General features: G+C 54.3%; 1 protein-coding gene across 1 annotated transcript; it reads left to right on the forward strand.

Moving 5' to 3' along the window:
- The first annotated feature begins 3832 nt into the window (after positions 1–3832).
- On the forward strand, positions 3833–15206 carry LOC142461074 (putative GTP-binding protein 6). Its single transcript, XM_075562708.1, is given in 8 exon segments — positions 3833–3957; positions 8806–9076; positions 9222–9359; positions 9877–9934; positions 10436–10577; positions 11799–11869; positions 12517–12675; positions 14962–15206. Coding segments are annotated over 8 exon segments (1209 nt in total).
- Positions 15207–26567: the final 11361 nt, after the last annotated feature.

Genomic DNA, 26567 nt, shown 5'->3' on the forward strand with positions numbered 1-26567 from the left:
CTGAACAGACAGGTGGTCTGTTCCAGGGAACGTCAGCGACCACCCGTCCAAGGGTGAAGACTCAGACCACCAAAGAGAATTTGTCCAAGTCCTAACTTGGAGCCTAATGAGCCCAGGAAGCCGGTGTCCTTATGCTGGATATGGGCGCTGCCCACTGTGAAGCCAGACTGTTTCCTAAATACTCATTTTCTGGCTCCTCAGGTGGAGCCTGAGAAAAATGTCTAAGTTCCTCACACATGCTTCCACATCAGTGGCCAGCCCCGCCGATATGCGGGACCTCCAGTGTGCGGCGCCTGCGTCGGGCGAGGGCACGTTGCCCCTCTCCTCCCCACCCCCACCCCTTTATTCTCGGGAGGTTGACCAGAGGGTCCCAGGACCTCCGGAAGTGAGTGCTATGGGGTCACGTGACCGGCCTTTGGCCTAAAACGTGCTTGGTGGGTGTGCCCCATCGGGAGACGCCACCGCCCCACCTCCTGGCGTGTTATTTCTTTCGCTGAACTCGGTCATTTTGGGCCACTAGATAGGTGCTGACACGCTACGTGTGTAGGTTCCCTGGGTCACCTTTGGGTTATCAATGGCCCGTGGCGCAGTCCCTTTGATCCCTCATGAATCACCCACTTTGAGGCCCGTGCGCCGGCTCTTGCGAGTCCAGCTGTGTCCTGACCCTGTGGTGCCTCCTCTGGCCTCCGGTGCCCTTGAGGGTGGTGAGACCCACAGAGAGGTTGGCGGGATGGGTCTTCTCTGCTCCCAGCGCCCTCTGCCCGCTGCAGGCATCCCGGGAAGCCATGCCACGCTTAGCGGAGTGCCTTCCACGCCCTATGGGCTCAGTCTCCAGTGCCAGGCACTCTCTGTGTCCTTTTGGCGGCTGTCCTTCAGTGGCCCTGGGCGGGTCTGGTGGAGGCAGAAACTGGGCCTTTTTCCTTCCCTGACCTCTTCCAGCACCCCACAGGGCCTTTTAAAAGAAATTCTTTTGCTCTCCTCAAGTGACTTGACTTGAACACACCCCTGATCGATGCGGTGCTGTTGCGCTCTCCCGAGCTGGACATTAGCCGTGCCAGACGAGGGACGGACATTCATGGCGAATGGGACCGCTCCTCTCGCTCTGCCTGCAGGCCCCTACCCTCTTCCCGCCATCTGCTTGTTGGTGCGTGGTGAAAAGCAGGGGTGTGGAATCCTGTTTTTCTGTGTCTGTTGTATGGCTTATGAATGTGTGGCTCTGAGAGCCCTAAGGGGAGGGGAAGGCCCTCCTGTGTGGGGTTTGTCTGTGTCTCTCTCTCCAACCATCCATCCATCCATCCATCCACCCATCCATCCATCCATCCATCACCTCTCCACAGAGGAATAGGTCCTGGCTAAGTTGCAGAATCCGGCTTGTCCTGCACGTGCGTTTAAAAAAAAATCTATCTATCTATCTATCTATCTATCTATCTATCTATCTATCTATCTATCTATCTATCTATCTTCGCATGCTCGCTGCTGTCTGCCTTCCGGCGTGGGCAGCGTGTGGGTCTTTCTGACCCAAGCGGCTACCTGGAGCAAGGGGTTGGGGAGGTCTGTCGTTCCAGGGAAGGACGCTGCGACTGGTTTGAGTGAGTGAGCGAGCAATCTAACCCTGACTGTAGAGTTCTAGTTCTAGTTCAGAGTCCAAGTTTCTCAAACACAGCTGCCCCTCCCTCCTATTCTGTAAGGCGTCTGCTTTTCTAAAGGTGGGTAAGGACCACAACCTGGGCCCCCCACAGAAGTCAGCCTGGTGGGTGGGAAATGTGGGAAGCCAAGCTTTCTCCCGAGTTGTCTCTCCCCCAGGCATATCCCACTGAAAGGTCATTCACCCAAGGTAGGTTCTGGTTTATTCTCCCTTAGGGTAGTCAGCCCTCTAGAGTGAGCAGAGAGACACCACTGTTTATGCCACCATAGGCAAGTAGGTAGGTAGGTAGGGAGGGAGGGAGGGAGGGCCCGCTCGCTTCCCATCAGGGTGGTAGTGGTAGAGGTTGAGCCCACTCGAGAGTGAGTAAGGTTAGGCTGCCTCGTTGAGTCTAGCGGACCACCAAGTGCAGCTGAGAGTGAGCAAGCTTTACCCCTGAGCTGTGTCTGCCTCTGTTATTTCCATCTCATTCTATATAGGACTTTCATCTCTCTCTCCACTGTACGATTTAGCCTGTTGAGCCCACGATTCATTGTAGGGGGCTGTCCTTCCCCCCGCCCCCACCGGGGGAAACATTCTTGGGACAGTGGAGAACTGTGAAGGGTGTTATGATGGGGGTGGGGTGGTGCATGATGCAAAGGACGCGCCTGGCCAGCACAGTCAGTGTATTCTGAGGACACAGGCCAGGGTAAAAGTTCAGCGGCGCCTATTAACGAGGTCTGTATTATGTCAAGGTGGCCCTGGGGAAGTTTCCCCCGGGGCGGGGCGTTTTCATTAGGTTCCCAAGGCAGAGAGATTGGGGCGAAGCTCTTATGTCCAACAGGCCCTGGTGGATGTGACTTGCGGGAGGCGTCTATGCCACCTTCTCTGCTGTTTGCTTTGGTTTTCATTGAGAGGCCCACAAGAGGGGGAGGGGGGATTAGTCCTCAGGTTGCAAAGACGTTTTTCCTTTCCCTATAGGAAAGGGATAGAGAGGGGACCTCGGGGGTTGGGGGGTGGGGGGCGCGAGCGTGCTATGTTGGGTGGTGTGATCGGCTTACTGTGCCAACCTGGCCTATAAGAACAGTTGGGGTGTAATAAGGTCGTCGTTTTGATCTGGTGGGTAGAGAGATAAATGACTCTGTAAGTCCAGGTTCTCTCGCTCTCTTGCGGTGTCACCCCACCGTGTGACTCCAATTGTGAGCTAATGTCTACAACCTGTGTGTGGGGCCAGGGCACTCGACCCATGGATCCTGCCGCTAAAGCTTGAGGTTCCCCCCCGCCCCCCTTTCAGATGTGCATTGCCATACCGCTGGTGCGATAGTACACTTCGCTTGAGCTTGGGATGGTCGGATCTGGTGATCTGTCTAAGCGTGGGGGACCCACCTGGCTGCCTGCTGCCTCCGGCTGGACCAAGTGCATCGCTCTCTGGAAGACTCTGCTGTCTGCTTCCTTGACCTTGGACGGAGCAGCCCTTGCAAGATGAAGGATTTCCAGGCTACTACTAACTGTTTCATGAAAGTGATTCAAGCTGAGCCGCGTTGTTCCCCCCTTCCCCCTCCACGTCTGGGGGACTAAATTAGCTGTTACATTACTTTGCGTTTTGTATGTGGTAGGGTGGAGGGGATAGGGGAGGTAGTGGGGGGAGTTAGGGCAGGTAATAGGGGGGTAGGTAGGTAGGTAGTGGTGGGAGTTAGGGTGTAGGGAGGAAGTGAGAGTGAGTGAGAGTGGGAGTGAGGTGGGGAGGTGAGGTAGGGCATAGGTAGATAGGTAGGAAGTGAGAGTGAGAGTGCGGTGTAGAGGTGAGGTATGGCATAAGTAGGTAGGAAGTGAGAGTGAGAGTGCTGTGATCTCATTGTGAAAGTCAGCCCTTGACACAAGGTTTTTGTGTCGGGCGTTCGGGGCGCGAGGGCGGGGAGAGGGGAGGTTGGACCCTGGTCGCCCGCTCGCTCCGCCTGGTGGCCCGGTGTGCGTCCCGGGACCGCTGTGCGTCCCTGGCCCAATCTGCCGTGTTGAGGGTTGTCTGTCTGCGCTGTGCGTGGCGCTGCGCGCGGCGGAGGCGTGGGGGCCAGCTGGGCGCATGCCGTCTCTTCCTCCCTGCCCACTAAGAGGCGCGCGCGGGCGCGCCTGTCTCCCTGTCCCTGGCTGGGCGGGGGTCGACCAGGGCGGCGGAGAGGGAGGAGGGAAAGAAGAGAAGGAAAAAGTCGAGGGATGGCCCGGGGTTCTGGGCGAGGCCGGGAACCCCGGCCGCCCCGGGATGCGAGAAGTGGGTGGACCAGCAACTGCCTAGAAGAGATCCTGTCGCCGCCAGGGGGAATCACTGGGAGTCCCGTCAGGTAGACCCTTAGGCCATGCACGCGTGCGCTATGGCGCACACGTGGGACCGGCCACCGCTCCCTCCTACTCCCAGGTACTCTGAGAGCCTAGAGAAGGCCCTCCTGCGCGAAGTTTCTCTGTTTCTCTGTCTCTCTATCTCTCTCATCCATCCTTCCATCCATCCATCAATCCATCACCTCTCTTCACAAAGGAAGAGGGCCTGCGCAGGGAGAGGAGGGTTCGAAGGGAGGGTGTATGTTTGAACCTTCAGCGCCATATCCCCATATATACGATGGCAGTGAATAATAAAACCTAAGTGTGACAAAGACAATGCTATGCTTCTGTCTGTTTGATGGGATTGATCTGCTTCAAACAGAGGGCACCCAGGGGTGGTGAGTTACTAGGTTTGGGGCGGGCAGACTGGGTGACAGAGGTGGTGGTGGTTCTGCTGCTGCTGTGGCTGCATGATTGCATTGACTAAAGCGTGGTTCAAGGCACTCCTGAAACTTGACCAGGTGGCCCTAGTACTACACACACACACACACACACACACACACACACACACACACACACACAACCACTCTCTTTCCTTCAGGGATTTGAAGTTCCTGAAGACTAGACAGATTGCTCCTATTTCTCTGGTAACCCCATATGACAGTCACATCAGCCAGGCCCTACATATCTCTCTGTTCTCCAGGATCAGTGCAGTGCATTAATATAAACGGTTATTTATGTATCAGCGTAAACAAATGAGTCTTTATTCTGGTGAGTAATGTGGGCATTACAGAATTCCTTGTGAACTTGAAGGATAGGGGTGGAGTCTACCTGTCAATCTAATCTCAGCCTGAAGGCGCTTCCTTGTTGGTGTGGCCTCCTCATAGGGAGGGTCCCAGGAACTTCCCCTCTATCTCTCTCTCCACCTTTGTCATGCGCCAGGTCTCGCCAGCATGAAGGACGCGCCACAACAGGATTCTTCCACAGGCGTTTTATTACGGGTTCGATTTGCAGATGCGGAAAAGACCCCCAAGCCCCAAACTACTGCTGCTTATATACGCTCTACGGGGACGTGCCATGCATTGATTGGTGCGTTCGCCAGAACCCTCGTTTGCATACTCCAGGTGGACTTGTGACTACGTCATCTAAGCAGTGTGCATGCCTTAAGTGGTTGTTTACCTCTTAAAGGGCCACCGCCCTGACTGCCCGGCGCCATCTTGTAATGGCGGCGAGAGCTGCGGCTTCCCACATCTCCTCCTTTCTTATATATTTTAGGCCTAATCCATCGATCAATCCCCGAGCCTCCAGCAGCTCCAGGAGATCAAGATGGATATAAGGTCCATCGATCCATCCCGGAGCCTCCAGCAGCCCCAGGAGATCAAGATGGATATAAAAACCCAAATCTGGTCACCCTAATGCATGCAATGAGCAAAGCTCCACATGGTGCAAGGGCTGACCAAGATCCAATTTCTGTCACTCTTCCCAGTGCAATGGGACAATTCCCTTGGGGTGCAAGAGCTGACAACTTATGGGGGTTAATTTTCTTTTAACAAAGAAAGCCAAAGATCATGGGAACCACCGCACTCAATCGCTAATAATGCCTGCGTAATGATGACTTTGTCACGTTTTTGCTGGGCCTTAAGCTTGCAGAGCAACCATAGCAACAACACTCCTCCGCAGCATATAATTGCAGCAAATGTAAATACCCCCACCCACTCTTTAAAGTAGGAAAAGGCAGTAGAAAGCAAAGATGTAAAATCTCCAACAGTTATGGGTTTCATTTGTGTGCCATTAAGGGTTGTAATTTGAGTCCGAAGTTGTTCTTGAAGTTCTTCTAGCTCAGCTGTCCATCGTCTGGTAAGGTACTGGGATATATTCTTGCTGCTAAAAGAAGACTCATTCAAAAATTTTAAAGGTGTTATGCACAAATTAGGTGTAGAAGAAACACAACTTAATTGCACCATGCTCGTAAGAGTATCTACTTGTTGTTGTAATAAATCAACTCTTTGGTTCACTAGCAGTATTCCAGACATTAATCGAGCTATTATAATGACAGTCCAGCCTTTAGGTATTGCAGATAGCAATGGGAGGCCTCTCTGCACAGGGCCCATGAGTGACATTTGGGCGTTGATCTAACTGTACCGAAAAGAAAGCCCCAGCTTCTCCTGAGGATCCAAAGCTCATTTTTCCCTACTAATTTTGGTACTTGGGAACAGTGCATGCTCGCTAGGCAATACCAAGAGCTGCGCTATACGGTCTCCAGGTGAGATGGCATATATTCCCCGTGTGGCGGAGCACATTGCTTTTACTTGTCCTGTAAAATCCTGATCAATGACTCCTGGGTGCACAATTAAGCCTTTTAAGGTGGTGGAGGACCTGCCAAGCAGCAAGCCCACAGTGCCTTCTGGAAGGGGACCATAAAAAGCCGTAGGGATGGGTTGGCATCCCTGCTGTGGCGTTAGTACTGCTCTGGTGGTGGCACTGAGGTCCACCCCTGCGGATCCCGCAGTGGCCCTTTTGGGAATGGCCTCCCTAGTGGGAAGAGGCCGTCCTACTTGGATTGCCCCATACATTTGCGGGGCCTGGGGACGAGGGCCCCGCTTCCCGTTTTTTGGCTCCTGGTAATTTTGCTCTAAGGGACGCCCCTTGCTATCTTTCACAGATCTGCACTCATTAGCCCAATGACTACCCTTACCACACGGAGAACAAACACCCGGTATCCTTTTGGTCCCTATCCCAGTTTGACTCGCAGTGCCAGTAAGGCAATGTTTTTTAATGTGTCCTTCCTTACCACACTGAAAGCATTTTAGGGGGCCTCTTTTTTGGGCCACCAATACTGCAGCAGCCAGTCCTGCATTAGTTAAAGGACCACCAACTTCCCTGCAAGCCTTCATCCATGCCTGCAGTCCTTGGGACTTCCATGGCGTTATAACTGTTCTACATTCTTTAGCCTCAATACATGCTTTTATTAGCATCCTTAATAAAGCATCAAGCGCTGTAACCATGGTCTTTATTGCTGCGTTCCCCATATTAAGCGGTAGGCTGTCCGCCGTTGAAACTGAAAGCGGAAGTATTAGAGCGCATACACCAGTTCGCGGCTTTAGCAATCGTTCAGGCTCATGTCTCTCAGAACTTACCTCTACAACCCACGCCGTGTGGTTCTGAATCCTCCCTGGTAACAGGGGGTCTCCGCTCGTGCCTTAGGTGGTGGTGAGTTTCGGGTTTCGGCACCACTTGTCGTGCACCAGGTCTCGCCAGCAAGAAGGACGCGCCACAACAGGATTCTTCCACAGGCGTTTTATTACGGGTTCGATTTGCAGATGCGGAAAAGACCCCCAAGCCCCAAACTACTGCTGCTTATATACGCTCTACGGGGACGTGCCATGCATTGATTGGTGCGTTCGCCAGAACCCTCGTTTGCATACTCCAGGTGGAGTTGTGACTATGTCATCTAAGCAGTGCGCATGCCTTAAGTGGTTGTTTACCACTTAATGGGCCACCGCCCTGACTGCCCGGCGCCATTTTGTAATGGCGGCGAGAGCTGCGGCTTCCCACACACCTTCTTGTTGATGAGCCAGAAGACGTCCGGGAGCCCTGGAGATGTGTCCACCGCTATTGGGTCCACAAGATTCTGCGCTGGCTGACCTGTGATCTTCCTGCATTCTGCATCATTACATGTGGCTACGTGAGTCTGAAGAGCTAATTATTTACTAGTATTGGACTTACGGACTTGATCTGGGCTGGGATGTTTTATAGATGCATAATTGGTTCTTGATATAAAACTCTCTCACACTGTCACTGGACTTGTTTCTCTAGTCAACCTGGCCTCATGCAAATAGAGAAGCGAGTTTCAAGGGAACATAGTTATTCTGTGGGGCCCGAGTTCGAAGCGGGCCTAGGGCACTCATGAAAGGGAAAGCTGACTCCACACTATGCACCAGTGGTGGGAAGCTCTTCCTGAGCTGCCCTTAGATCTCCCACGTTGGGCCTCCCAGGCGTCCTGAAGGGAGAATGGGTTTCTGAGGCTTACTGATATTCCAAGTTCATTCCGACTCAGTGGCCCCTGTTACAGAGAACTGCCTCACGGTGTGGCCTAGGATTCCAATCGGATGGCGAGACTTGGTCTCGCGTACTTTGGACATGCTGTGGGGAGAGACCAGCCCTTAGAGAAGGACATTCTGCTTGGTAAAGTGGAGGAGAAAGGAAAAGGAGGAAGGCCCTCAGGAGATGGGCAGACTGGCGGCTGCAGCCACGGGCTCAAACTTAATGCTGGTGAGGATGGTGCAGACATGCCCTGTTTTGTGCTTTTGTACATCAGGTTGCTCTGAGGCGAACCGGCTCGAGGATCTTGAGAACAGACTGCCTGTCTTTTCTCCCACCTTGGGTTCAAGCCGCTGTTGTTTTCCGTTTACAGTGCTTAACCACGGTGCCAATAGGGCTCTGGAAGGGACCAGGGTGGGGCCACAGCTCGTCTTGTGGTCAGGTGAACTCGAGTCCCTTCCCACTCACAGAGAGCCCACGTGACACTACAGAGTGTCTAAGGCTGGTGATCACCTGGTCTTGCTTCAGCGGGACTGTTAGCAGGCTTGAACAAATGACGGTCAGTCAGCGGGTGAGCACTTAACTGCTGCCCCGCCAGGAATCCTGAGATGTCCCCCAGTCGGGAACCCCAAGCTGGGCTCCTAGGGAAGACAGCATCGACAGAGCCGCCCCGTCTAGATCAGGGCCGCCTGGCTGGGCTTCAGCTTCAGAGAACACATGACTGGGTGCGGCCAATGGAGACCCGGCAGAAGCCCCGCCCCTAGGGGCGGTGGCAGAAGCGAATTATGACCCTCCGGGCTGCCCTCCACGGTGGGCTCTGGCTCTCTCGCGAGACTCACAGCCGCCCAGCCCCGCCCCGGGCTCCGGGCGGGGGGCCGCGGGGACGGGGCCGAGGACGATTCCCCTGTGCGGCATGTGGGAGCCCGGGGACAGGAGCCAGAAGACTTGGAAGGAGAGGAGAAGGAGGACGAGGAAGAGGCAATGGCTGCCGGTCGACGCTCCGCGCGCGCGTGCCCGCTCCACCCGGACAGCCAGTGGGTCCCGTGGAAGCCCACGCGGAAGGAGGGGATGGGCGGGCCTAATGCTCAGGGCGGGGCCTCCGACGTTAGACTTCTTGGGGTTAGGAGGCGGGGAGGGGTTGCCTCCGAATGTCCTGGCTTTGGAGGGTCGGGTTTCTGGGCGTGGCAACAAGAGAGGGTGGGGCCCTTGGGGTTTTTAACCCCCACCCCGTATTTTCCACGGGCCTCAGCCTAGTGGCCGGTGGCTGATTCGGTCTCTGGTGCACATGCTGGACTGCTGGTCGGTGGTGGAGAGCCTGGTGGTGCCCACGAAGCCGCCCTACAGCCGGCTGGTCTTTGGCCGAGGCAACTTGGAGCAGCTGACAGGAGCGCTATGGGGGTTGGCGGCGCAGACTCCTCTTCCCCAACCTGCCCGCCCATCCAACGCCCCGGTCCACCCCACAGATGGCAAGCCCTTCCAATATTGGCATAGGCTGCAGCCCGGTCCTTGCAGAAGCCCAGGGCTTTTAGCCCTGAACCTCAGGTGTGGAGGTGGGACCTGCTGCCATGCACCCGCTGCCCCTGGGCAGGCGCCCCCTCGGCACCTGTTGCCCCACTCACCATGCTGGATACAGGGCCCCTGGTGTCATCAGACACTTGTATCCCTTGACCACCGTACCTGCGGCATAGCCCCCCAACCCAGACCCCGTCATACAGACTGCCAATAATCTGCCTGACCTGACAGGGCTGTGGGGGTCACACACCTTCAAGGAGACCCCAGACCCCCCCCCTCTGCCCACTGCGTGGCTGTCCTGTGCAACCCGGAGGCACCCACTGTCCTCAGAATGACTTCTAGGGCAGGTGTGTGAGGGCACCAGACTCCTGTGACGTCCTCTTCCGTTAGAGGAGCTCCGCGGATCCCCAGAAGTCATGTCTGTCTTCCTGAATGTGGAGAGGATGCCTCCTGACAAAAGGTACTCACGCACCCGGGCCGAGCACCTACAGCTACCAGGTGTGATCATTGACACAGGTGGGGTCAGAGCCTGCAGCAGGACGATCAAGTCGGGGACAAACAGAGGGATAGCCCCACTTTATCCATGGCCACCTGCCCAGGTATGGTCGGCCTGTGCGTCACCTACTCAGGTGTGTATACCTGCCCAGCCCAGATCAAGTCTGTAAGTCCAATACCTGCCTGTGAGTCACCTACTCAGGTGTGTATGGCTGCCCAGGTGTGCAGGTGCATTCTCTGCCTAGATTTGCATCGACTAGGTTTGCCGCCTGCTCAGTTGTGTATCATGTCCCAGGGTAGTTCCCTGCTCAGATGTGTACTTGGCCAGGTGTTCATGTCCTCAACCATGCCCCCCTGCACAGGTGTGCTGAGCACCCAGCTGCACATCTGCCCAGGTGGTTGCCACATGCTCAGGTTTGTTCGGTGCCTAGCTGTGCCCTCAGATGCTCCCCTCTTAGCCCTTGCAGAAGGAGCTGGAGGCGGCCTGGGGCGTGCAGGTGTTTGACTGCTTCACCATTGTGTTGTACATCCTCAGCTGCTACGCTTGCCCCAGGGAGACCTGGCTGCAGCTGGCTCTGGCTGAGATCTCCCTGCTCAAGTAGACTCTGAAATCCTCCTGCTTAGGTAGACTGTGGGATTCCCCCTGCACAGGTAGACTGGGATTCCCCCTGCACAGTAGACTCTGGGATACCCCTGCTCAGGTAGACTCTTGTTAGAGGAAACCAGCTTCTGACAAACAACTCTTGTTAGAGGAAACCAGCTTCTGACAACCAGCTTCTGAAACCAGCTTCTGACAACCAGCTCAGGTAGACTCTTGTTAGAGGAAACCAGCTTCTGACAACCAGTAGGCCCAGTTGTACGGTTATAACATACAAAGATTACAGTAAAGTCAAAGAGAATAGGACAGATAAGGGAGAGATTAAATGTAGGAGTAAGATACATTTTATGGTAGCATGCTCACCTCAGCCCCTCTTGGTGATCCATGTGGAAGTGGGAGAGAAGAGAGGCTGTCTTTACTATCTTGGGATATTTACAGTTAGCCAAAAGACATGCATATTCAATCATCACATACTGTCACAAGGTGGGTGGCATCAACAGTCCGGTCCCTGAGCTCACAGGTGAGGAAACCTCAGACCTGCATTGGGGGAAGGTGCGAGTGGGGCTGGTTGACAGGGCAGGAAGAGGTAGCAACAGGGTGTCTGCTCCTGTAGGGATCTAAAATCAACCCTGTGCTCACTTTAAGGCAGCATAGCTGGTCAGGGGAATCGCTGGGAACGATATTTAAAGCAGGATGGTGTACTTGCACTTAGCTCTGACTCACCAAGGTGGAGGCGTTCCTACCAGGGAAGGCTAGCTTTCCAGATTCCCTCTGTTAAAAGTTGGGGACTATAGTCCTCGCCATATGTCTCTCAGTGTTGGTTTCCCAAAGACTCTGAGATCCCCTGCTCAGGTGGATGCTGGCAGCCTTGTCACCTCCCACCCTGACACAGCACAGACAACAGAGGATCATGGACACTAGAGGACTGTGGCTGTGATGAGTCATGGACAGTGGGGCATTGGTGTATCATGGACAGCGGAAGACAGTGTTGGGCAGCGGTAAGCCCTAGGGTGGACTGCTGACCCTCATTGCTGAGCACCCTGTGGGTGCTGGTGGCAGATTCCTGGCCTGGTGCCCTCGTCTGTGGTGCACCTCAAGGAGGCTGCCAAGCAGAGGTCATCGCAGACAGTGTCATCATGGGGGACACGGGGGCAGCATGTGATGGGCGAGGAGGGGATGACCCAATTCTGCAGCCAACATGCCCTCCTGTTTCTGCACCAGATCCGACCCGAAGGAGGACCCATCCCCCCTAGACTGACAGGGTGGGGGCTCTCACTATATCATGACCTTAGGTGTGTGTGCTCATGGCCTGCCCTTTGGGAGTCTGGGAGGGGGACCTTGCGAGACGCCCAGGAGGGTGGGTGTGCAGGTGACTTGGGGTTCCTGTGGCATGTTCACACCTCAGGGCTCGTGCGTCCAGAGGGACACAGCAAGGGGACAGAAATCCAAGGCTTGAGGTAATAACATTGTTTCCCAGATCTGGTGATCTGGAGTCTGAGGTCCATGTGTGGGCAGGGCTGGGCTCCCTCAGGAGGCTTCCAGGGGAGGGTCCTTCCTCGTGGTCTCTCCCAGCTCCTGGGGGCCCTGGACATTCCTGAACTTGTGTCCGCATCACTCCAACCTGTGCCTCCGTCTCTCTGTGGCCATCTCCCCTCTGTGTCCCACCTCCCCTGTTAGAAGGACACCACTCTTGTAGGATATGGGCACCCCTGCTCCAGGGTGAGCTCGGGACACTGTTGTGATGTGAACTTGGTGGCACAGAACATGCCCTGGATGGTTCCCCCACCCCCACCCTGGGATGACGTCGTCCATAGGTTCCATGCTCACGGCTCTCATGCAGGCCCAGGGTCCCATTCTCCTCCCCACCCGGGATTACATCATGGACACAGGCGCAGATGCCATGCTCACACACACCCCCCCCCTCTGCCGGGCGCTGCAGGGGAGAAGTTCCTGCAAGTGCAGCAGCATCTGCTGAAGGACAGGAAGGCACGGATCAAGGAGGCGCTTCAGAACCTTGTCACCAAACGGAGACTGCTGCGCCAGCAGCTGCAGGACCGCGAGCTCCCCATGGTCACCTTCATGGGGTACACAAACTGTAGTGAGAAACTAGGGCATGAGGAGGGTTGCCCAGATGGCGGGGGTTGATGTGGGGGAATAAAGACTGAGGGGTCGACATGGGCACACAGACTGTGATGAGGGAATGTGGGTACACAGACGGTAATGAGGTGATGTGAGCACACAGACTGATGAGGTGACGTGGGCACACAGACATCTCGAGGTGATGTGGACACACAGATTGTGATGAGGAGGGGATGTGGACACAGTGGTGAGGAGAGGACATGGACACACAGACAGTGATGAGGAGGAGACGTGGGCACACAGCCTTGTGAGGAGTGACCTGTGGTCCACAGTGACTGTGGTCAGTGGTCAGGATGGGTCATCCCCACCTTGGTGCTTCCTCAGGCCTTGGTGGGTTAGTGCTAGGACCATCGGCTTCCTGAAGTGCCCGTGGGAACCATTCCCTGACGGCACCTCACAAGCATTCCCCGTCCGTCCGTCCGTCCGTCTGTCAGGTGGCCCTGCTTGCTGCAGCAGCACTGATCCAGCTTCGGTGGGGCATCCCGACTGAGATGGACTGGGAAGCAAGGCTGGCCACTACGTGCACACATCTGCCCCTGACCATCCCGTGGGCCTCAGCCAGCTGATTGGCCTGACCCGGGACAGTGCAGGCTGGGGGCCTGTCGGTGGGGTGATGTCACCCTGTGCGGGGCCGGCCTCCCCCGTGACAGCAATTGCCACACTGGGTATATGGGCTGCCTGTTGCACCAGGAGGCCTCCATGCCCATCAGCTACCACAAAACGCCTCAGTAGCCAGTGGGTACAGCGGGTCGCTGTGGACCCCTCACCACCACATCAGTGCTTCAAACCACCAGCCTCTCCGAAGGAGCTGCACCGTTTGCTCCCGTGAAGACTGACAGTCTCGGGAACCCACAGCGAGGTTCCTGACCCTCGGGGTCACAGTCGTAACGAACTCACTGCCCATGGGGTTTTTGTTCCTGTGTTCATTTCAGGAGGGTCCCTTGTAATGCTGTAAGGTCAGCGCAGGGCTGCCCACTATAGGGGCAGCAGTTCAAACACACCAGCCACTTCTCTGGAGGAAGATGAGGCTTTCTGTTTCTGTGAACAGTGACAGGTTTAGAAGCCCTGTATAGGATCAGCCCTGTATAGGACTAGCCCCCATGGACATGGTTAGAATCCTGCAAGAGGCCAGTCTGGGTCACACTGGCTCTGTGGACAGGGTTAGAGTTCTGCATGGGGTCAGTCTGGGTCACCCTGGCTTTGTGGACAGGGTAGAGGCCTGTATGGGGTCAGCCTGAGTCACAGCGGCTCTGTGGACAGGGTTAGAGGCCTGCATGGGGTCATTCTGGGTCACTCTGACTCTGTGGACAGGGTTAGAATCCTGCGTGGGGTCAGTCTGGGTCACACTGGATCTGTGGACAGGGTTAGAATCTTGCATGGGTCAGTCTGGGTCAATTTGGCTCTGTGGACAGGGTTAGAATCCTGCATGGGTTCAGTGTGGGTATGACAGACCCCGTGGACAGTGTTAGAGGCCTGCATCTGGTCAGTCTGGGTCTGACAGACCCTGTGGACAGGGTTAGAGGCCTGCTTGGGGTCAGTCTGGGTCTGACAGACCCCGTGGATAGGGCTAGAGGCCTACATGGGATCGCTGTAGATTGGATGGACCCCGTGAGCAGGTTGTTTATTGGTTCGCAGATACCACAGTGACTTCGACCTCGCTGGGGTCTTTCGGGAGCAAGTTCCAACTACAAAAGCCAAACCCTTTGTTGCCGTGGCACCGGTGCTGGCTCACAGCAGCCTGTACCCTCTAGGACAGGGCAGATTTGTGAGAAAAACAAACTGAGGCACGAGGACAAACAGAGAAAAAGTTACGAGGCTGTCCCAGCTCTTTATTAGAAAAGCAGCTCCCGGATGAGGTTCCGTGGTCTAGCAGGTAGCCCAGGGAAGTCGCGCACAGCGAGGAGAGTGGTGGGTTTTTCAAGGAGAGGCCGAGGAGGCTCCCTTTGGGAAGGCGTTATGGTGGCGATTGCCGGGATTTTCCACTGCTGGCATGTTCTCCCTGAATCTCATTGTCCAGCCATTGCCGATGGGGAAGAGAGACGGTTACTCTTGGAGCCAGCTCCAAGAATGGTCTGCCAGCTTCGCTTCCAGGGACGTGCAGGGAGAAGGGTTGAGGCCCTGACAACTGCCCGTGTGGGGTGTCCCAGCCTCAGCCTCAACAGCCCACTGCACCAGCGGAGACGGGGGCTAGCTTCTTGGGCTAAGCTCTGCACATGTGACCTCTGCCCTGTCCCTCCTTCTCCAGTGAAAACCAGCCTGATCCAGGCCTTGACGGGAGACACAGCCACACAGTCTTGGGACCAGCTGTTTGCCATCCTGGACACGACGGCCTACACGGGCTCCCTGCCCTCGCGCCTGACCATGCTGTACGTGGATACCATCGGCTTCCCCTCTCAGCTACCCAATGAGCTTGACGCCACCTTCACTGCCACCCTGGTGGATGTGACTTGTGAGCTGAAAGCAGCCCCTTGGAGGCCAGCCATGCAGTGAGTGAGGGGGCTCAACTGGGATTATCAGAGGACTACCCAGGCATTTGGGGCAGAGACTGGGCACAAGGGGGCCCACCTGGACAGCAAAGATGGGTACCAGGTGGCCTACCTGGAGTATAGAGGCTAGGAACCAGGGGCCCACTTGGGATCCTGAGACGCCAGGCACCCTGTTACCACGAGGGACAGAGAGGCTAGGCACTAGGGGATTCACCTTGGACAGAAAGGCCGGGCACCAGGAGGCCCACCTGGGATCCAGAGAAGGCAGGCACCCCGTGTCCACCTGGGACAGGAAGCCTGGGCACTCTGGGGTTCACATTGCGCAGAGAGGCCTGGAAAAAAGAGTCCACGTGGGACAGAGAGGCTGGGCACCAGGGGTCCCACATGGGATCCAGAGAAGCCAGGCACTCAGTGTCTTCCTGTAACAGAGAGACTGGGCACAAGGGAACCCACCTTGGACAGAGAGGCTTGGCACCAGGGTGCTCACCTAGGGCAGGGAGGAGGGGCACCAGGGGGCCACCTGTGTTCCAGAGAATCCTTGCACCCAGTGTGCACCTGGGACAGAGAGGCAGGTCACCAGGAAACCCACCTGAGACAGAGAGGCCAGGCATCAGGGAATTCACATAGAACAGAGGTTGGGAACCAAGGGGCCCACCTGGGACAGACAGGCTAAGCACCAGAGTGCCTACCTGGGGCATAGAGGCCGGGCAACGGGGCCAGATTGGGCAGAGAGGGTGGGCACCTGGAGGCACCTGTGGGACACAGAGGCTGGGCACCAGGGGGCTCACCTGGGATGCAGAGAAGCCGGGCACCCAGTGTCAACCTGAGACAGAGAGGCTGTGCACCAGGGAACCCACCAGGGACAGAGAGGTCGGGCACAAAGGGGCCCTCCATGGACAGAGAGGCCGAACACCAGGGGGCCCATGTGGGGAAGAGTGGCCTGCCACCCAGGAACCCACTTGATACAGAGAGGCCAGGTACGTGGGGCACACCTGGGGCAGAGAGGCCTGCCACCCAGGAACCCACTTGATACAGAGAGGCCGGGTACAAGGGGGCCCATCTGGGACAGAGGCCGGGCATGTGGGGCCCACCTGGGACAGAGAGGCTGGGCACCAGGGGTTCACCTAGGACAGAGAGGACTGGCACCAGGTGGTTGACCTAGGACAGAGAGGCCGAGAGGCCAGGCACCTGGGAGCCTTCCTAGGGAAGAGAGGCTGGGTACCAAGGGGCCCAGCTGGGATCCAGAGAAGCCAGGCACCCATTATCCACCTGGGATAGAGGCTGGGCACCAGGGTACCCACCTGGGGCAGAGAGACCCGGCACAACAGGGCCAACCTGGGTCATACCACTGGGACACTGGGGGGCCGACTTGGGGCAGAGAGGCCTGGTACCAGGGTGCCCACTTGGGATCCAGAGAAGCCAGGCACCCAGTGTCCACCTGGAAATGAGAGGCTGGGCACTACAGGGTTTACATGGGGCAGAGATATTGTGCACCAGGGGGCCCAACTGGGAGAGAGGCCAGGCACCAGGCGGCCCACCTAGGGCAGAGAGGTCGGGCGCGAGTGGGCCCACCTGGAGTAGAGAGGTTGGGCAACAGGGCGCCCACCAGGGATCCAGAGAAGCCAGGTACCCACTGTCCAACTGGGACAGAGAGGCCGGGTTATCGGACAGAGAGGCTGGGCACTAGGAAGGTCACCTAGGAAACAGGGCCTGAGCACCAGGGGGCCCACCTGGGCTCCAGAGAAGCCAAGCACCCAGGAAGGGTCCGGTGTGGTAGCACAGTTGGTGACCCGTTGGCCACCCACTCGCTGCGAAGTCGGCAGTTTGAACACACCAGCCGCCCGTGGGAGAAAGCAGACTGCTCCCCTGAAGAGTGACAAACTTGGAGACTCACAGGGGCAGGTCCGCCCTGCCAGGCAGGGTAGCTGTGAGTCTGCATCCACTGGGTGGCAGTGACGACTTCTCTCTCTCTCTGTCCGTCCATCCCTCTCCTGAGCGTGAGATGGGAGAGGGCTTCATCTTGGGGGGGTGCTGCATCTACCTCTCCCCCATCCCAACACCCGGAAGCCCCACCCCCTCCCACGCACGTGCCCCATGACCTTTGACTTGACCCCTCCCGCATCAGAGCTTGGGAGAGGTGGTCAGGTTAGCATCTCTGAGCTGCGCTTCACTGGGTCGCCCGTCCACTCACTCCTGAACGAGCGACCCTCTGGGGGGCGCAGGCGGGCCGCCCCCTAGATGAGCAGAGGAGGTAAGCCTGGAAGCTGGGGTGGCTGCAGTCCGTACCATGGGGGAAACCCGGGGTGACAAGGCAGACCCTCGCCTTGCTGCGATACCACGGCCCATCTGCCACTTTCACCACTGCAGGACGTCAGGCCTACCTTCCCGGGATCCCTGCCAGCCCTCCCGTGTGGCTATAACGCGCATAGGTACTGAGAGTGTACCAAATAAAGGTGGGGGGTGGGCCGGCTTGGGGATGCCCTGGGCCCACCTGCGGGAGGGGCATGAGCAGCGGGCATGGGAGAGGCTGGGGCCAGGTGCATGGGGTGTGGAGTGAATGCACATGTGTGAGCAGGGTGCCAGAATGTGGTGGCGGGGGGTGAGCGGGTTAGTGTAAGCCCCACCCAGAAGCTTCTCCCTGAGCGGGAGGAGCCCTGTGGTCGCAGAAACGCCTGCCGCTGGGCCCAGCACCCAGCGCGGTGGAGCAAGCGGGCCCTGGTGCTGTTGTGCATGAACCGGACAAGAACAACTCAGATTCTGGTAAAGCAAAAACAGTTTATTGGAAAGGGGTCGGAAAGAAAGAGGAGCCCTGTGCAGGGACCAGTTATCCAAGCAGAGAATGGCCCCATTTGCTTACAGACTAGATTTTTATGCGGTGGGCTAAACACTGGGCTTTGCAGCTGTGCAAGCAGGCAGGAACACAAGCAGAACTTGCGGTTAGCTTGAATGTTCTTGGAATTTTTCCGGGATCAGGGTGGGCCGGCGGTTAATCCCTGATAAATGACAGGCATGGGAGGCTTCAGGGAATTTCCACAGTTTGCTTACAAAATGGAAGCTGCCAAAGAGTGGTTTCACTTAGGCTAACTATCACATTCCTCCCTGTTGTTACACCTGTGAATCTTCCAGGTGCAGTCACTCATACGACTTAGCACTAATAGCTTAACAGATTGGCCTCGGTCCTGTACAAACTTCACCAGCTTATTAATTAGCAGCCCGCAGGTTAAACTAATTGAAAGCAGAAGCAGTGGGTCTGCTAGGCTAGAGATTAAGGTGGTGAGTCAAGGAGACCAGTCGTTTTGTTGGAACCAACCTTCCTGGTTCCTTCTGCCTTCTTCTCACTCACTCAATCTTTCTCTCACTAAGGCTAAGCTATTTTTGATTATTCCTGAGTGATTGGCATAGAAACAGCAATTTTCCCCCAGAGCCATACAAAGGCCTCCTTGTTTGAGAAACAGGAGGTCTAGTCCGCGTCTGTTCTGCAGTACTACTTCAGCTAAGGAATTGAGGGATTCTTTTTTTTTAGATCACTGACAGACTTTTTAAAATCCTGTAAATCATTTTCAATTTGCTGACTTAAAATTTTATAATTTTCATTTTTTTTTGTATTAAGGCCGCCGTCCCTACTGATGCTGACCCGGCAATGCCTAGTCCCACAAGTAAAGGAACTAATATAGGGGCTCTTGACTCTGGAATAAGTATTAAAATGCTTCCACCGGCTTCCCCTGAATACAGAAACACTTGGGCTAAAATATGAACTAATATACAAAGTCCAGAATGGTTAGAGGCGAGTAAGATTTTGGAGAACAAGCAGGGAGTGACTCCAGTAGAATAAGCAAACCACATTCCTGGTGGGGCTACTAACAGAAAGGGTTCCTTGGAGCTGGGTTTAACAGAAATCTGGCACAATACTGACTATACCTTTGGGGTTTCCAGCTGGTTTGATAACAGTGTCCTTTCCCGTGTAAGTCTTCCAGGGTTAGGGTAGATCTTTCCCCGGCTTCCTTCCACCTGCGCACACTAATGTTATTATAATGATACAGTGTGATGTTGGCTACTGTGGAGGTATCATTGGACTTAATTCCTACAAAATAGAGTGGTGCTGGGATAAGACATAGTCAACACTTACCGGTGAAATTTGGGTTAGTAGCATTTATAAATGCAAAAAAAATATTTTCTTGGATTTTACTTTTGCCAACACGGGAGAGTGTATTTTGGTTTGCTTAGGTTTTGGGTTGAATGCGGGAGACACCATGGTGGTAGGGGTTTTAGGAGTATGAGACGGGGTTGTGGATTTTGGTTGAACAGGAGGGGCTTTTTAATACATTGTTAGGCCCAATGGCTTGGGTGGTTTTTCTAGGAGCGAGTCACTTCTGAACAGTGTGACTGTGACACCAGTGACCGGTTCACTGACATACAATTTGATTCCCCAGGTTTTTCTCTGGTGGTTACATGCTCCTACTGAGCACAAGCGGGGTTTTTTTTGCCAAAAAAATGAGAATAAGCATCCCTGTGGATGGGTTCCCAGCTTACCGCAACCATAATTTTACATCCCCACTTAGGTTGCCACCCAGCTTCACCATATGCTGCACAAGCGTATATGTTTATCTTAGATCTCTCTGGGCATGGATAGATGTACCTCGGTCCTTGGCTCCGGGCGAGAAAGAATTCACGCTGAAGCCTGGTTTGGGATCCAAGTGAGTTTTAACAGCATTAGAAGAAGTTTCAGGTTTACACAGGCACCCACAGGGCTCCTCCCGAATGTGCAGCCTGCCTGGAAGCTGCTCGTAGTCATGCGGTCGACTCCGGGCTCCTGCCTTTTCAGTCATTCCACAGGAGGCATGGTGAGCAACCCCTGGTCGACCCCATTGGCTGAATTGAATTAGGTGGGCCAATCCAGGTGCAGCGCCCACCCATGCGTACCTGGCGGGAAACCTGAACCTCTGAGCATGAGCAGTGGCACTCCTGAGTTTCCGTAGCTTGGCCCTCTGGGCATGCGTTTATGGATGTCCCAGTGCCTATGCTAGACTACCTAACATTCCCCTTGAAGAGATAATGGACCCAAATCTTTGGGGATACTGGGCGACCACATCTCTAGCTACTTCCTGCTGACAAAAGGGGCGAAGTGGGGTTTTGGGTCCATACCCTTTCTCCTCGGTTAGAAAGGGTTGTCCATTCAGGGTCCAGGATGTATAAGGTTGTAGTGGTCCAGGACATGGTGATTCTGGAGCTGGCACACTTGGTTCAGAGGCCTTGATAACCTGAGAACTTCTGGAAAAACAAACAAACGGACAAACAGGTGAACGGTTTAAGTGAGACAAGGGTAAGATTGTGAGGTGGCAGTGCCCTAGAAGTTAGGTTAGTGTCGCAGGAAATCAATGGAAATCTTAGGAGTAGCAGGCATGAGTGTTTGGGTCTGAGGTAGAATCCTCTGTGTAGCCATCATCTGTCCTGGGGTGGCGATGAAATACCATCCTGAGACCGCCCAGTGGCTCACAGGAGTATTCGTCTGTAGCCTCTGCTTCGGGTCAAATGGTGAGTGTTTTCAGGGTTTCACCGGAGTATAGTGGATCCAAGCACTCTGCCCTGGAACTTTCACAGCAGTGGACGTAGAGAGAATTACTGGCAAAGATCCCTTCCAGACTGGCTGGAGCTGGGAATTAGGGGACCCATCCTAGATCTCCTGGCTGGAACAAAGGTGGTAACTTCTCCTCCCTTTGGGTCTGAGTGAGCCCAAACTGATGGAATGCCTCCTGACACTGGGCTACTTGGGTGGCACATTGGTGTATTAAGGCTAGCTCAGAGTCTATAGCTGGCTCTGTTGTGAGGAAAGGCCGCCCGTATAAAATTTCATAGGGGTTCAAACATGTAGGTTGCCATGGGGCAATCCTAAGACGAGGCAGCTATGGGTAGTGCATCTTTCCAGCTCATCTGAGTTTCTTGTGTCAGCTTTCTTCGGGGTAACTTCGAATGTTGGTTAATCCTCTCTACCTGCCCCGAAGACTGAGGCCTCCTGGCACAGTGGTGACAATAGGTTATTCCCAAGTGTTGGGAGACTCTCTGAGTGACTTGGGAGATGAAAGCAGGCCTGTCATCATTCTGCAGCGATTTGGGAAGCCCAGACCGAGGAATTATTTCTTGAAGTTTTTTTTTTAGCCACTTCGTGAGACTTCTCATTGCAGAAGGGATACACTTCAATCCACCCAGTGAAGGTGTCTATAAACACCAGATGATACTTAAATCCCTGGACAGCAGGAACCTGGGTAAAATCTATATGCCAGGCTTCCCCAGGATAGGATCCCTTGCACTGGACAGGTTGAGCAAGGTGACTTCTGAGCACCCTTTGGGGCTGTTGGTCTGACAGGTGAGACCGTGGGAAGTTACTGACCTGATGGTTGAGCTTATGTTGGCCCCACAGAACTGCTGAGTGAGCAGGTTCAAGGAGGGTTTATGGCTAAGGTGAGTGGTGTCATGAAAGGCTTTCATGACTTACCACTGGAACTTTTGTGGCAAGAGGAGCCTGTTGTCTTTCTCCCAGCATCCACCAGGTCGAAGGTAGAATTCCTGCGTCTTCGCTTGTGCCACTTCTTCTGGCCAGTAATCTGGAAGAGGGGGCTGGTTTTGCGGAATTAGGGCATTTATGGAGGCTGAGGGGCAGGTGTCCAAGGCTGCCTGTCTGGCTGCCTTGTCAGCGGCTTGGTTGCCCACGGTGACTTCCAAGTCCCCCTTCTGGTGCCCTCGGCAGTGCACTACTGCCACTTCTACTGGTTTTTGGACATCTTCGAAGAGTGCTTTGATCTGGCTCCCATACTTCATTGGGCTTCCCTGAGTGGTGAGATACCCTCTTTCCTGCCAGATAGAAGAGTGGGCGTGGAGGACCAGAAACCCATATTTGGAGTCAGTCAGTAAGGTTAGTTTCTCCCCCTCTGCTAGTTCAAGGCACCGGGTTAACGCTATTAGTCCAGCCCGCTGGGCTGAAGTTCCCTGTGGCAGGGGATTAGCTTCAATGACTTGGTCGAGGGAGACAATGGCATAAGCTGCCTTGCACACTCCCTCAATCACAAAGCTGCTCCCATCTGATAACCACACACGGTCTGCAAGCGCCAGCGGTTGGTCTTTGAGGTCTGGTCGTGGCAGGTTGTTAGTAGACAGCAGCTCAGAGCAGGAATGAAGGGGTGGAGTGTCTTCCCCTGGATCAGGGAGCAGTGTGGCTGGATTGAGTGTGCTACAAGTCTGGATAGTGACATCAGGGTTTTCTATAAGAAGTACCTGGTACTTCAATAGGCAGCTATCAGAAAGGCAGTTATAGCCATTAGCTTGTAGCACTTGGGAGATCCTATGCTTAGTTAGGACCGCTAACGCTCCTCCTATGGTGATCTTTATTGCCTCTTGGACCAAGGGGCCATGGCATCTGTTGCTCGTAGACAAGGTGGTCAGCCTGCTGAGGTAGGATCTAACCTCTTTGATAGATAGGCCACTGGCTGAGGCTGAGGTCCTAGCTTCTGGACCAGCACCCCCAGAGCTACCCACTTTCTCTCGTGAGCATACTTCTTTGCAAGGTCTTGGAGACCCAGCACTGGAGCTTCAAGCAGAAGGGTCTTAAGCTGGTTTACTGCTTCCCTCTGCTCTGTGCCCCACAGTAGGGGCTCTAGATCACTCCTTCCTTTCAGGCTCTCATAGAGGGGTTTTGCCAGGAGTCCATAGTTAGGAATCCATATTCTTCAAAACCCTGTGAGGCCTAGAAATGCCCGCAGTTGCTTCCACGTTTCCGGCTCAGGCAGCTCTACAATTGCCCTTACTCATTCTGAGGAGAGCCCTTTCTTTCCTTTTGATAAAACTAGTCCCAGGTAGGTTACCTCCTGTTGCACTAGCTGGGCCTTGGCCCTGGAGACTTTGTAACCTCTTTCTGCCAAGAAGTTTAGAGCTTGTCCTGTATGGGCAATGGACTGTTCCCAAGTGTCCGAGCAGATGAGGGGGTCGCCTACATACTGTAGGACCATGCCCCCCTCCAGAGTAAGGCCAGCTAGGTCCTGGCTCAGGGCTTGTCTGAGCAAATGGGCGCTGTCTCTGAACCCAATTGGCAAGACAGCCCAACTGAGTTGCTGTGACTGCCCTTGTTCTAACTTCCATTCAAAGGCAAAAAGAAACTGGCGCTGTTTGTCCAACAGAATGCAGAAAAAGACATCCTTTAAGTCCAGGACACTATACCACTGTGTGGAGCTAGGGATTTCCCCTAGGAGGGTATAGGGGTTTGGCACTACTGGGTGCAGTGTGATCACTGCTTCATTTATTACCCCGAGTTCTTGGACCAGCCGATAAGACCCGTCTTTCTTTTTAACTGGTAATCCTGTGGGAGTATACTGAGATACTGTGTCCAATTACAAAAGGAGCTAACAGGGACCAAAAGTCCATGTTGGAGAAACTTACTAATAAGGGGTTGGAACCCTTTGTTGGCTTCAGGTTTCAAAGGATACTGTCACTGATGGGAAGACTGGGTAGGATCTTGTAGGGAAATCTTTACAGGGGTAGCATACTTAGCTTTGCTGCACACTCTTGTGTCCCAAACTTCAGGAGTTATGGCTTATTCCCATGGTTCCTGTGGGGAAATCTGTGGCTCCTCCACTGTGAGGAACATTTGGAAAGCTGCAGAAGGACGAGGACGAGGCCCGATGACTATGCAGGTGTGTAGCTTGGACAGTCTATCTCGGCCTAGGAGAGGAGCTGGACATTCAGGGATTCCTAGGAAGCTATGAGAAGAATAGAAGTTATCCCATAGGCAACTGAGAGGTTCAGTAAAATGTTTAACTACGGGTTTTCCTGACACTCCCTGGATGGAGCAGGTGCAGGGTACCAGGAGTCCAGGGGGAGGAAATAAGGAGAGAAAAGGTGGCCCCAGTATCTAAAAGGAAATTCACTGACCTTCCTGCCACATCGATGCTCACCCTAGGCTCCAGAGCAGTAACAGCTATCTCGCTGCTGGGCCGTTCGGACTCCGCGCCTTCAATCCTCCTCATCCTCCGTTATCAGCTGCAGGCTGACCTGTGGGAGTCTCTCCTCCAGGTTTTTGGCCTTAGGACTGAGGCCAGCCCAGTGGCCCGTCTCCTTGCAATGGAAACATGGAGTCCGAGAAGGCTTGTTCCGATTACGGTAGTTCCTAGCCTAATGACCCAGTTACTGTCAAATGTAGGACTTGATACCTGGTTCAAAGGTCTGAAAAACCTGGGAGGCATTCAAGGGGTATCATTTATTAAGTGCAGCCAATAACTGGGCATGCCTAATGTTCTTCCTTCTCTCCTTCTCCCAGGCTCGAGCCTTCCCTTCCTGCTCCCCATTGTAAAAGGCTGTATTAGCAGAAGCAGCCATCTCCTCTAGGGTAGCTCCTTCATGTTTCTGCATTAGTTTTTGGAGTTCCTTGCGAATGTCTGGTGCAGTCTGTGTGAGAAACTTGTCCCTGAGTAAGACTTGTCCCTCATATGATTCTATATCTATAGCAGTATGATTCTTCAGGGCCTCCTTTAGCCACTCTAAATATCTTACAGGAGACTCTGCAGGTCCCTGGTGAATCATTGTCACATTGGCATAATTAATGGCCTTTTGCCTACCTGACTTCAGTCCACTTGTGATGCACACCAGGAAATGTTTCCATGCCCACTTTTCCTGAGGCTCACTATGATTCCACGCAGGTCTATTAAAGGTACAGAAGTCTCCCCTACACGATACTTTTCATTCATCACATGTAACTCCTCTGCAAACTTCCTAGCACCTTTGAGCACTCGTTCTTTCTCAAAATCTGTCATAGCCTGTCCCAGTATGACCATTCCATCCTTCCAGGTTAAACCATAGGCTAGGGTGAGGTGCTGGAAGTATTCTATATACTGTTCGGGTTTGTTAGAATAACTGCCCAAGTCATTGTTAATTTGCTTGAGTTCAATTAGAGTGAAAGGCTTGTAAATTGCCTGGGGACTAAGTTCCCCTGCTGCCTCTACTACAGGTAGAATACTCAGGGCTGTTTCAGGGTTGGGGTAATAGTTGCCCCTAAGTCCAGGGTCCCTTAGGGGGTCCAGGGTGCACTGGGAACGAAGATCTTTGCTGCTCCTCAAAAGGAAAAATGCTTTAACATATGGGATCTCCACCCACCTCCCCATCGTTCCACAAAAATGCTCTAGCTGGTTCATAGTTGGAAGGGAAAGTATACCATTGGCTGTCCACGATTCTCCTTTCTCTAAAAGATACTGTGGCCAAATAGTTGCAAAATGTAATCAGCTTCTGTTTGTCCAGCCTCTCCGGATCAAATCTATCCCAATTGGACAGGGTAGAGCCAAGGGGGCAAGTCCTGGGTACTGAGCTGGTGAGTCCCATCTAGAAAACACAAAACAAGGTGGCTATTGAGAACTTGATGCCTCAAGGTCAATAACCGCAGCTTCAGAGCACACATCTGGAATGTCGTGAATCTGAGGCCTCAGGCAGGTGCCCCCGCCAAGGAAAGGGGTCAAAGACCAGTCGCTGCAGCCAACATTGTGGTCCAACCTTTTTCTAGACCACAAGCTAGGAGGGCCATTGCTTGGTGTGTCCCCATGGCTTTCAAAGACGCCTGCTGACAGGAGCAGACTCTCAAATCTCTGAAGGGAAGTGATGTCTATCTGGCAGCTCGGGGAACCTTTAGGGAAATTGGAATTTCTGGCTGGAACATCATGGAGAGGAGCTGTATTAAGAGCTGTCTCAAGAGGCAGCATCACTGAAAGGTGAAAGTTAATGGTTCCTCGGGCTCGGCTTGCAAACGCCTTTGGCCTAGGCCTGGGCAACGGAAAACCAGCCAGTAGCAAGGAACAAACCCATACTGGTAGAACACTAAAGCAGTTTGTTTGAAAAACCAGGAGAAAGGTAAACGAAATGGATGGGGGGAAAAGGAAACATTTGGGTCCCGGAACTAGAGCAAGGGTAAACTCCCAGGCTCTAAGCAACTAGTACCTAAGCACTGCCCTTCCATGTGTGTGGAGCAGTGGGCGCCATCTTGGCAGGATCGTGTGCTCATTTGTCCTGAAGTCAAGTTGGTGGACCACCGGTGGCACCAAGCTGCCAGGGAACGAAGACTCAAGTGGTCGGGAAAATGGTGGCCACAGCTTGCGGCCTTGCTGAAAGCCTGCATGGGGCCAGCCACCAGAGCCAGAATCCTGCAGAAACAACAGGGTTTACGCGGGCACATCCAGCTGGCCAGAGCAAAAAATATACCACTGAGACTGGAAAAGGCTTTGGGAATTGCAATCCTCCCACCCTGTAGGCAACAGCATCCCAACTCCCTCCCAGAAATCCAGCCTGGGAAAGGCAGGCAAGTTTCCGGGAAGGCAGGCACAGATTGGCAGACGTAAAT

Source organism: Tenrec ecaudatus, chromosome 11 (assembly GCF_050624435.1).
Source record: "Tenrec ecaudatus isolate mTenEca1 chromosome 11, mTenEca1.hap1, whole genome shotgun sequence".
Taxonomy (NCBI): Eukaryota; Metazoa; Chordata; class Mammalia; order Afrosoricida; family Tenrecidae; genus Tenrec; species Tenrec ecaudatus.